Below are 12304 nucleotides of genomic sequence, written 5' to 3'. Positions count from 1 at the left end.
TTTTTTTCTTCATTAATTACTATGTATCACCCAAACTTTTTCTACAACCCCCACTCCCAGTATTTCGAGGAATCACCTGGATCCTATAAATCCGATCTCGAAATACTATTGGAGAATTTCAATGCTGCGCCACCAATTCATTCTCACCCAAATTACCTCTGCAACTCCCAATCACAACATTTTGAGGAACCACAAGAATTTTATTCCAACCAAACCTATCCTCAACCGAATTTCCTCTACGATCACCACAATCAATATTTCGAGGAGTCGCCAGAATCCCATAAATCCGACCTCGAAATAATAATGGAAAATTTTAATGAAACATCTATGATGACAAGGGACTTTGTGGAAACACAAAATGCAACGCCAACCTACTTCAAGGAACCACAAGACTCCAATAATTCTAACCTCGAAGCATTAATAGAGGATTTCAATACAACGCAAACTTATCATCAACCGAATTTCCTCTACGATCACCACGCCCAACATTTCGAGGAGTCGCAAGATTATCATAAATCCAACCTCGAGATCTTAATGGAGGAATTCATTGAAGCACAAACTATCTCTAGGCTAGAATCTATGATGACGAAGCACCTTGAGGAAACACAAAATGCAACGCTAGCTCCCTTTGAAGAACCTCAAGAATCCCATAATTTTAACTTCGAAATATCAATGGAGGATTCCGACGAGACGCTAACTCACTCTAGATTAGAAGCCGTGATGGAGCACTTTGTAGAAACCCAAACCGTCCAAAACCAAGAGTTTATCAAACAAAGTATTCAAAACAATGAAACCCTTAGGCAACTGACAACTATGGTTGAATCCCTCGCGACTCACAACATGGCGTTAGATACTCAAATCGCCCAACTTGAACAAAAGCCACTAGGAGACTTACTTAAGGAGTATATTGACATAACCATTAGTGAAGAACAAATTGAAATTCCTGAGGAGAGTGATAATGAGATTGAGGAGAGTGATTATGAGATTGAGGAGAGTGATAATGTGGTTGAAGAGATTTCTAGTGAGAAAAGAGTGGAGATTGAGAAAAATCCACCAACACCATCTGAAAGGGAGGTTGTAGAAGAGGTAGAGAGGGAAACACCTATTGTTATTCCTCTTCCCTATACCCCACCGATTTCTTTCCCGCAAAGTTTTGTGGAAGCTAAGGTAGACTCCAAATCCATAATGTATGTGAAGATATTGGAAAATATCCACACTAATGCACCCTTATTTGAAGTCTTGCATAAAAAGAGAAATTTAGACGACCATGAAACTAAGGATATCGTTAGTGATAAGAGGGTAAGGTTAACCTTTGAGGTGGTGGATAATATCACTAAGCCCGAACTCGAAAAACTGATACTTAGGATAGATCCAGAACCGCCACCACGATTTCAAAAGAATGAACCACCCCACAGAAGAAAGAAAAGAAAAGGTGAGGGATATGTGAGATGGCTTGATAAGTGGCCATGGAAAACGAGGTTTGCTAAAATTTCAACCGAGGAGTCATTCTCGAGAGAACCACCTTGAGTGCTTGCACTCTTAAGTTGTCGAGCTATCGACGTTAAACAAAGCGCTGCGTGGGAGGCAACCCACGAGTTTTTAGTTTAATGTTTTCCTTTTATCGTTTGAACTTGCAGATAATAAAGGTATGGATCTCTTGTCACGTCTCAGCCATATCTAGGCGAAAAATCTATAGACGATCGTCTCAAAGATGAGCTGGTCTCCACGCACATTCCTACGAATGTTGCTGCTGGTGGTGACACCATTGATGAACATGATAGGAGAAGATATTTCCTCCGGACGCGGAGCAGATTTGGTTGTGATAGCCCGCCAGTAACATCCATACAGGTTTTGTCTTTCCTTTTCCACCTTTGATCAAAACATTGAGGACAATGTTTGGTTTAAGTGTGGGGGAGAAGCTTTACCGCTTTCATTTATTGCTTTATTTATTGTCTTCTAGTTGTGTTGTCGAGTCTTTATACGTGATTTTTAGTTGCTATTGAATTTCCCTAAAAAATTTGAAAATTTTAACCTCCAACAAAAATTTGAATTTTGACGCATGGCATACACACTCTGAAAGTATAGAAGTTGTCACACTTTAGGCATTGTTAGAAAGACTTGGAGATGTTTCAACAACATTGATACCATCCTGACACCCTAAACCCCCTCATTATGTGATATCAATTTGGATGCCCATTATGTCGAGACCTTAGGCTCAAGTTTTCAAAGTAGCTCTTAAGTAGTTTATATTAGCAGTCGGCACCATCTTAAGCACAAACTACGTAGGGAGTCGATGAATATAAGTGAATGATCCTGTTTTTTATAAATAAATGTTTTGATTGAAAAATAACCTTCTAAGTTAGGTGACCCTAACACGGTCATTTAGCCCAACGGTTGTTAAGCCAATAAGGATTTAATAATTAGCACCCACTGTTGGTTGGCCTAGAGGTCACTGGTACTGGGCTTGGTAGGGTGGACTACGGTTCGATCCCCCGCAACCGCAGTTGGGAAAGATGGGGCTTCACCATTAAAAAAAAACCAGAACCCCGTGCTAAAGAAAAGAAAAAGGATCATAGTCGCTAACCGATTTCCCTACTATGTGCGTGTACGGATAACGGGCTTAATGTGATTGCGCTTGAATGAAAAGAGTGAAAGGAAAAACGAGAGATATAGGTTGAGTTATGATGGCATAATTCGAATTGGTTTGTATAAGGAGGGAGTTTTTGAACATTGTGTCGTCACGGTATCCTTGGTGTTGATATGTACTACCTATCGATGTAACATTTGCCTATCACAAATATGATTAGGAGTTGTGTCATGCCCTTGTTTCGAATCTTGCTTAATCATTTTCTTTTACCGTGTGGTTGATTGCTTGAGGACAAGCAATGGTTTAAGTGTGGGGATATTTGATAACACGAAAATGTATCACATATTTGGCTTGATTTACATATATTATTTCCCTATTTTATCTTAATTATGTTGCATTATTACGGTATTATGCCGGTATTTTCTATGTTTTCAGGTTTTTACAATTTACAGGGCATGTTTGAAGAAAGTCGCAAAATTGGAGAAGAATCGAACTTAAAACCACAAAAAGAGAAGAAATGAAGACATATATATATATATATATATATATATATATATATATATATATATATATATATATATATATATATATATATATATATATATATAAATATAAATATATATATATATATATATATTAAATTGTGGGTCCCATTTCATATATATATAAATATATATATAATGTGACGACAGTCACATATATTTATATATATAATATGAAAAGTGACAAAGTCACTTGTATATATATATGTTAAAAGTGAGACCTCCGTCTCCACCCCTCTATCCCAAAGGAGACGCCCGTCTCCTACTTTTTAGGGGGCCACGTCTCCTTTTGGGGACGCCCGTCTTCCATCTTTTTCTTTGTCCGTCTCCACCATTTTCTCCACTTGAGACGCACGTCTCAATAACTTCCTCAAATTCTCCTATTTTTATGTCACGCTCTAAGTCAAAGTGGGCTACACTTCAGGAAGTTTAAGGCCACATTTTACGGAACAGAAGTTACAAGGTAGCACTATATAAAGGACAAGATGTTCACGTAAAAGGGGTTGGACCATGCTTAGTCCCAGCCATAGCTTTCAGTATTATTTTCATTCCAGCATTTTACTCTTCCAGTAATTGTTTTTAATTCTTGTTCATCTTTTCTCACAATAATTTCTACACCGGAAATTATTGTGAACCTTTAACGGATCTAACCTTTCGTTAGATTCAGTTTTTATTTCCTTGTTTAATTTACGCCGAATAATTTCTGAAGAACAATCCAACCAACCTGTGGTGGAAGTTCAAGTACTCCAAGATTCAAGTTTTATTTCAGATTTATATTATTCAGGTTTATTATTTATCGCCTTTATTTATATTTATTGCATGATATATTATATGCAAATTAATATGCCTATTATTATGAACCGAATTTATTTATGCATGTTTAACCATATTAATATGTCTGGCTAAATTGATAAGGTATCGGTATGTAAAGTAAGTTAACCGTAGGGATCCGAAATAAATTGGCTTAATTATGTTTCATTAAATATCACTTGTTTTTGGTTTGTATGTCTAATTTAATTAGTAAGTCTTAAAATCAATAGAGCGAAAGTTTGAGGTCTTAAGACGGTCAAAGGTTAAAATCAATAGAGCGAAAGTTTGAGATCTTTAACTGGATAGTAGACATAGGACATTAGTTTTAAGGATGGCGAAAGCGTATTAAAACTAATTAGAACTTATTTATTTTCAAAAATTGTTTTTACACCCGAGCGGGATGGCGAAAGCGTACGTTAGGGATATTAGCATGTTCCGAGTCAACAGAGCGAGAGTTTGAGATTAGGAGATTTAAATAGATAATGACTTCATAAAACAAGCATTTTATTAACTATGTTGTTTTCAAAAAGCGTTTCTAAATCTGGTGGGATGGCGAAAGCGTACATTAAGAGTTAGGATCGTAGTCTGAATCAATAGAGCGAGAGTTTGAGAGGAGGAGTTTTAAATTACATAGTTAGTAAAGATCTTTGATTTAATTAGAATCTGGCCAATGGAACTTCGGATCACCTAAGTTAGATGAAATACATACTGATATCCGTTTGTTATTATATTTTACCTAGATTTAAGATTTTAGTTTCCCCATTTATAAAAAAAACCCAAATATCATTAGCCTTAGCTTTACATAGTAACTTTAGATAACGGTAGGTCGATTTATAGTCCCTGTGGATTCGATATCTTTTAAAACTACACGACACGACTGTGCACTTGCAGTTATCCCAACTAATAGACACACAAAGTCGCGATCATATATATATATATATATATATATTACCGCTATTAAAAAGTTTCTCTTTTTATTTTTAAAGTTTACAAATAAATTTGCTTAAATGTAGCACGGGAAAAATGTGCTATTTTTTACAATTATTTATGTTACTAGTATAGAAACCAATAAGACAAATATTTATAAATAAAAAAATACTAGACAAACATACATAAGTAATATATGAGTTAAATATCATTATAATTATATGCTAATATAAAAAATTCATAATTATTTTATGATCACCAAAACAAAAATAAATAAATATATATATATATATATATATATATATATATATATATATATATATATATATATATATATATATATATATATATATATATATATATATATACCGTCATAGTGTATATTAATTGAAATTTAATTTTTGTTTCTACCAGATTAGTTATTTCCTTCATATTTGTATCTATTTTTTTCATATTTCTCATTGCATAAATATTGTATGATATTTTTTATTAATCATACAATTTGTTTCTTATATATAAAATTTAAACTTTTAAATGGACAAGTTCATCAACGATCAATTTTTATTTATCTCTTTATATATATAATATTAAATAATTGAAATATGAAAATTTAAACTTTAACGGGTCAATTCCATTCAAATACGAAATAATATAGTACGAATACACACGGGGTACATATATGGTTCACGTATATGGTATTAATATTAACATATTTAATTAAATATTGAAAAATAGCAAGAATACATTTACTATTGATTTAAATACTTTTATAGATTATCTGTTTTTTTTTGAGTTAATACCATTTTTGATTAAAAAAACAAATATTTTTATAGATAATTCCAAAACAAAATTATTTATATACTGAAATAATTATACGATTGATTCAAATATTATTATATATGGAATAATATATTTAAATAATAAATTGATTTTAATCAATTAATATTAACGGGAACATGAAGTTAGTGATTAAAATATTGAATATTAACGGGAATATTAAATTACTGATCAACATATTAAATACTAACGGAAACATGAAGTTGCTAATAAAAATATTGAATAATAACAGAAACATGAATTTACTAATAACGAAAATATGAAGGTACTGATAAAAATATTGAATATTAACAGGAACATGAAGTTACTTATCAAAATATTAATATTAGCGGAAACATGAAGCTACTAATCAAAATATTGAATATTAACAGGAACATGAAGTTACTGATAAAAATATTGAATATTAATAGGAACATGAAGCTACTAATCAAAATATTAATATTAACGGGTACATAGAATTACTGATCAAAATATTGAATAATAATGGGGACATGAAGTTACATATCAAAATATTGAATATTAACGAAAACATGAAGTTACTGATCAAAATATTGAATGATCAAAATATTGAATATTAACGAAAACATGAAGTTACTATCAAAATATTGTATATTAACGGGAACATAAAGTTATTGATCAAACTATTGAATTTTAACGGGAACACATGGGGTTATTAATTCAAATATTGAATATTAATGAGAACCGAATGTTGAAAGTAAATGTGACTAGGTTTATTGCATTGGACAATCGACATTGTGTTGTGTATTTTTTGTGTGACTAGGTTTATTGCATTGGACAATCGACATTGTGTTGTGTATTTTTTGTGCAGGTCACATTTTGTTCTACTTTTGGTAAAACAATAATATTTTAAGCCAAATAATTGATCTTTCCAATTTTTATTGCATACTAATAAAATAATACTTAATTATTCTTTTATTTAAAAACAATAACTTTTTAACCCAATGAACATATTCAACCGGTACCCGTGCGAACGCACGGGTATCCCGCTAGTTACACTCAAAGTTTCATTAAAAAGTGAGGTTGATAGTAGAAGAGTCATGCATGAGAATACAAACAAAATCTTGATTATATTCCATCTACTTGATAATTAAAAAGTCCATCATTAGTAAAAACTATAGAAGGAAATATGTGCTGCAATATGTTGTAGTTTATTATGATTATAGTTTTACATGATGTATGAATTGATTTTGCAGAATGCAGTTTTGGAGAATTTGACAGAGTGTAGTCTTCGAGAATTTTGAGATTTTCTTATGTGAGATTGCTGTATGAATTTTACATAATATATTGATTTGGATGGTTGTAAATTAGTCTGTATGGGATGGTTGTAAAATTGTGTTTGAGCGATTTGTTATATTTGAAGGGTCAAGTTTTTATTAAATATTTTTTGATTAAAAAAATTCAGGTGCATTTTAATTTTTTTATGACAAAATTTAATGTCAATTAATCGAACAAACAGATCCATTTTAACCGATAAACCAATTAAATTCAACCGATTAAAAATTCAGTTGGAATTGGGTCTAACAAATGCATCCATGATTTCAAACAGTTGGACATATTGTGCCTGAACCCAACCCAAACCGACCCGTGTCCATCCCTACTATTAACATAAGTTGGTTCTTACAATGTTATGTTTTATTCTTGGAGTTGGTTGGCTAGTAAGGAAATGTATTCTTCTTCCTCTAGTTTTTTTGATTGGTACACGGTTCCGTTAGATTGTTTCAAATCTTTGTAATCTTGTTGTAAGGGTTGCACCTAGTGCGATTTCTTAATCCAATTGCCTTTTGAAAAAAAAAAAACATAAGTTGGTACTATTAATGTTTTGCAATGTTGGATCATATTTATGTAACAGTGCTAATAGAACTTTAGTAAGTATTTTATTCTTTTCCAATGATTTTTTTAAAGTCAAATTTTTTTAAATTTAAACTATTTGAGTAACTTTTCATAAAAATATATTTGAGTATTATTTTAAAATCATTAATAACAAATATTGAAATTACAAATGTTATGTTAAATAAAAAACTTTTTAAAATCATATGATTTATTTGATAAATATGAACAATATTTTTATATTATTATTATATTTAAGTTTTGAACTTTCTTTTTTATTTGATACTTCATTTTTTTTTTGGATATGGATATTACAAATTTTAATTTTGTTTAATTTTAATTTCCTCCCACATTATCTGATTCACACCTACCATCTAAATATATTTAGAAATAAATTTTTAAAATGGATCTTTGACATATATAAGAGGAGTTGAAAAGACATATTTAAAATTGATAATTTTTTTCTCTAACACGACTTATAATTTGAGACGTAAAATAAATTTTTAAAATGGATCTTTGACATATAAAAGAGGAGTTGAAAAGACATATTTAAAATTGATAATTTTTTTCTCTAACACGACTTATAATTTGAGACGTAAGAAGTATATATATATATATATATATATATATATATATATATATATATATAATTTTAAATTATAAATAAATCTAAAATATTTTTTTCATTTTAAAAACTATTATAAAACTCATGACTTATAAAACTTTTTCATTGTAAATTATAAATAAATCTGAAATGTTTTTTTCATTTTAAAAACTATTATAAAACTCATGACTTATAAATTTTTTTATTTTAAATTGTAAATTATAAGTAAATCTAAAATATTTTTTCTTATAAATTTAAACTCGTGCCTCGCACGGGTTTACACACTATTGTTTTTATAAAGCAAGAACAATTGGACACCATCATTGATATATATGATTAATTAATTGAAGGGAAATACTGCTATATATGATTAATAATTGGTAGAAAATTTTAAAGTTTTAAAATTATTTCCATACTAATTCTCATAACAACGGAAAAAATGATTACCGAAAGAGGATACTTTATGGAAGTTCATGAATACAAGTTGAGACGTATAAAAAAAGAAATGAATCTTAGAATAAAATGTAACTTTTTTTTTTTTTCAATAAACAATTGATATAGGAAGTGCACTAGGGGTGCAACCCTTAAAAAAAATTCTAAAAAACAGATCAAAGGCCTACTAAAGGAGCCTTAAACCAATCGTAAAAACCGCAAAAAGCCGAATCTTGACTTGCATACAACCACCTCCAAGAGGAAAAAATTACATTGTTATAAACCCACTCAAAACTATACATCTTATTTTCAAACACCATAGTGTTTCTCATACACCTTGAAAATTAAAATAAAATTATATATGAATCAAATAAAAATTAAATATAGGAGGCTCTGATACCACTTGTAGGAATATAATTAAAAAACCAAGTGAATTAGTTTGTTCATAATTAACCCGTTTCTAATCTTAATTATATATTCAAATTAATATTAACAAGAAACATGTTTAACAAACTAAAGCATTTAAGTAAAACCCAAATCAATTCAAGATGATGAATGCGGAAGCGTACCTTTAGGATCCATGTGTAATCTTGATAAGAAGACAATAGTGTTGACTCTTCCAATTTACATTCCTTAATTCCTTAATTGCTCTTCCAATGGAGTAAAGAGAATAAATATTTTATAATATTTTTTGTGTGTCTACAATTGGGGACCATAACCTCTTATTTATATGAATCTTATGCCCTTTCATGAAGGGTCATGTTTTTTCATGTTTAAACTTTCATGCCCTTTCATAAAGGGTCATGACTATTCAAACTTACTTATTCTAATTTTACCCATCACAAATTAAAATAAGACTTTTAGTATCTACACAATATTTTTCATGATGATTATATCTTTAGCCATAAACATCATATTAATAGATCACTTTAACTTGGCTAATTAAATGCGATTTGGTCGAAACTATTACGACAGAGGTATGGAAATGTGATTAATAGGATATGGGGGGATGAGGAGGCTGAGGCGAATTCTAATGATTCATTATGGTGGCGTGATTTGATGTCAATCAAAGGAACAATTCTAAAACCGGGATTCTCGCAATGGGTGACGTGGAGATTCGGGAGGGGGCTGATATCCCATTTTGGAATTGCAAATGGATTGCTGGCTCTAAACTGAGTATTCTATGCCCAAATTCGTACATGATTGCAACAAATAAGGAAGCATCGGTGGAAGACAGTGGATTCTGGCTAGAGGATAGATGGCACTGGAACATAGCATGGGAATGGGATCAAAACAATGCTGAATTGTGGTCGGCAGCATCGCTGTTAGCAGGAATCCTTATGGAGGTTTGGCCGAATCGTATGGAACAAGATAAAATGACATGGCCATACGGTGAAGGGAAGGATTTTACTGTTAAATCAATCTATGAAAGGTGATTATCGCTGAATGAAGAGGATGGTGTATGTGAGAATGAGGCAGCAGCTTTGAAGATTGTTTGGAAGGCAAAAGTGCCGCATAAAGTGAAAGTTTTCGCTTGGAGGTTAGTACGCAATAGGCTGCCATCGAAAGTGCAATTAGTAAGGCGAGGTGTGGAGATTGCAGATAGTGAAATGATATGCAACCTGTGTAATTTGAACAATAGCCAAGATGACACTACACATATTATGGTTAGGTGCGAAGTTGCAAAGAAAATATGGAATGCTGTTTACATATGGCTGAATTTGCAGGGAGTCAATGAAGTAGTATCTTTATGTCATGAACATATGCTACAATTTTTCAGCAAATTGAAGAACAAGGTGGACAAAGGAAGGGAGATATCAATCTGGATGGCTGTAACATGGTGCTTATGGAGGGCAAGAAATGGTACTATCTTTAATAATGAGACTGGTGATATAGATGAGATTATCTTCAAAATTAAGACATATTCTTGGTGGTGGGGTTAAATAGGAGCAAATAGGCTCAACTGTAATTTTTATGAGTGGTCTAAATACCCTCTAAACTATATTTAAGTAGATAGCAGGTGTTGTATGTTTTATATTCGGGTTTGAGTACCCCTAGTACTCTAAGTGGAATATAAAAGTTGATTATAAAAAAAACAAACTTGGCTAATTAAATAATGGTCCTAACACATTAATTTGATACATGTATGACCCAAAAATTCTAACAGATGACATTACCTTTTCATTTGGAATTAGTAGTTGATTTTCTAAACAAAGTTGATGACTTAGTTTGCTTCTATCAAATTTTTTTGTTCAAATTGTTAATAAGAAATTAGATTGATGGCGCGCTGAAGCAAATTGAATTTGAGGAAATTGAAATCGAGGACAACATGGATGTTTTTTCTAACTTTTGTGGAATGTATTATTTATTTTTATATATTCATGAAGTTGATTTTGAATTTTAATGTGCCTATTTTGATTTATATTTTCTTATTATGTATCAAATTTGAATTGATTTTCCCTTTAAGTTTTTTTCTTCAATATGCATTAATGAAACTGATATCAATTATAAATACGACTATTATTGCTTTATATACAAATTGATTTTTCTCTAGATTGATTTTTCTCAATTATAAATACGACAATTATTGTACTTAGAACAATCAAATTGAAAAGTTTACTATGAAGGGCATGAATCAAATTGGCAATATCTTGAATACCATGAAGAGTAGAGGAAAGTTTACTATGAAGCTCCTCTATGATCAGTTGTCCAAGGATGCTGAAACTGTGGATTGGAGCCATATTATTCAGCATAATGCTGCGCGTCCTAGAGCAGTGGTCTGTCTTTGGCTTGTGTATCATAGTAGGCTGGCGACAAAGAGCAGGCTCAAACGGTTAGGACTGCTGCAGGAGGATTCGTGTAGCCTGTGTAACGAGCATGTGGAGGATATTGACCACCTGTTGATAAATTGCAGTGTTACAAAGCACGTCTGGAAGGAGGTTTTGGACTGGCTTGAGGTGAAGCATAAGCCGGGTCAATGGCAAGAGGAGAAAAAGTGGATTGTTCAAAATACGAAAGGGAAAGGATACCATATATTCTTACATGATGAAAATCGCAATTGCCGAGAATGTGTATGGTATATGGATGTATCGCAACAAGAGCGTTTTTGTTTCAGGTGCCAATGAAGATGCAAATAAAATAGTCCCCAAGATCATAGATTCTATTGTTTATAGAGGTTGGTTAAAAGCCAAATATGGGAAAAGAATTGGTTTGCTTATGATGTAAGGCCTTGATGGTGTTTTGTGTAGTTCATGTACATAATTCTTTGATATATATATATATATATATATATATATATATATATATATATATATATATATATATATATATATATATATATATATATATATATATATATATTCTTTTATCTTAAAAAAAAACAATCAAATTGAAAAGTTTTTATATGCATCGCAATAAAATAAATCACACTTAAATTAAAAATATTATCATCTATTTTAAAAAGTTTGTGCTCAACTAATGGACAACTTTATAAATTATAGTTGATATAAACGTAAAATATTTTATTATAGTAATTAAATATACTTTGAATCTTCAAATTTATATAATTGATAAATAAAAATTGAAGAATTCTTTAATTATAATAATACTAAAATAAAACAAAATATTTTTAAAATAGTTTTATAATTTAAACATAAAAATAGTTAATTTTTAATAAATTAAAATTAAGTATTTATACAAATATTTTTTAAATTTGAA

The 12304-nt window shown here is 30.7% G+C and overlaps 2 protein-coding genes across 2 annotated transcripts; both read left to right on the top strand.

Annotated features, from left to right (window-relative positions):
• The first annotated feature begins 9687 nt into the window (after nt 1–9687).
• On the top strand, nt 9688–10530 carry LOC131597686 (uncharacterized). Its single transcript, XM_058870365.1, has 2 exons — nt 9688–9946; nt 10040–10530. The coding sequence occupies exons 1-2, from the start codon at nt 9688–9690 to the stop codon at nt 10528–10530; spliced, it is 750 nt and encodes a 249-aa protein (XP_058726348.1).
• Nucleotides 10531–11208: 678 nt separating this feature from the next.
• LOC131597679 (uncharacterized) lies at nt 11209–11712 on the top strand. The gene has a single exon (XM_058870360.1). The coding sequence runs from the start codon at nt 11209–11211 to the stop codon at nt 11710–11712; it is 504 nt and encodes a 167-aa protein (XP_058726343.1).
• The last annotated feature ends 592 nt before the right edge of the window (nt 11713–12304 follow it).

The sequence above is a fragment of the Vicia villosa genome, linkage group LG1 (assembly GCF_029867415.1).
Source record: "Vicia villosa cultivar HV-30 ecotype Madison, WI linkage group LG1, Vvil1.0, whole genome shotgun sequence".
Taxonomy (NCBI): domain Eukaryota; kingdom Viridiplantae; phylum Streptophyta; class Magnoliopsida; order Fabales; family Fabaceae; genus Vicia; species Vicia villosa.
This window is presented reverse-complemented; position numbering and strand designations above follow the sequence as displayed.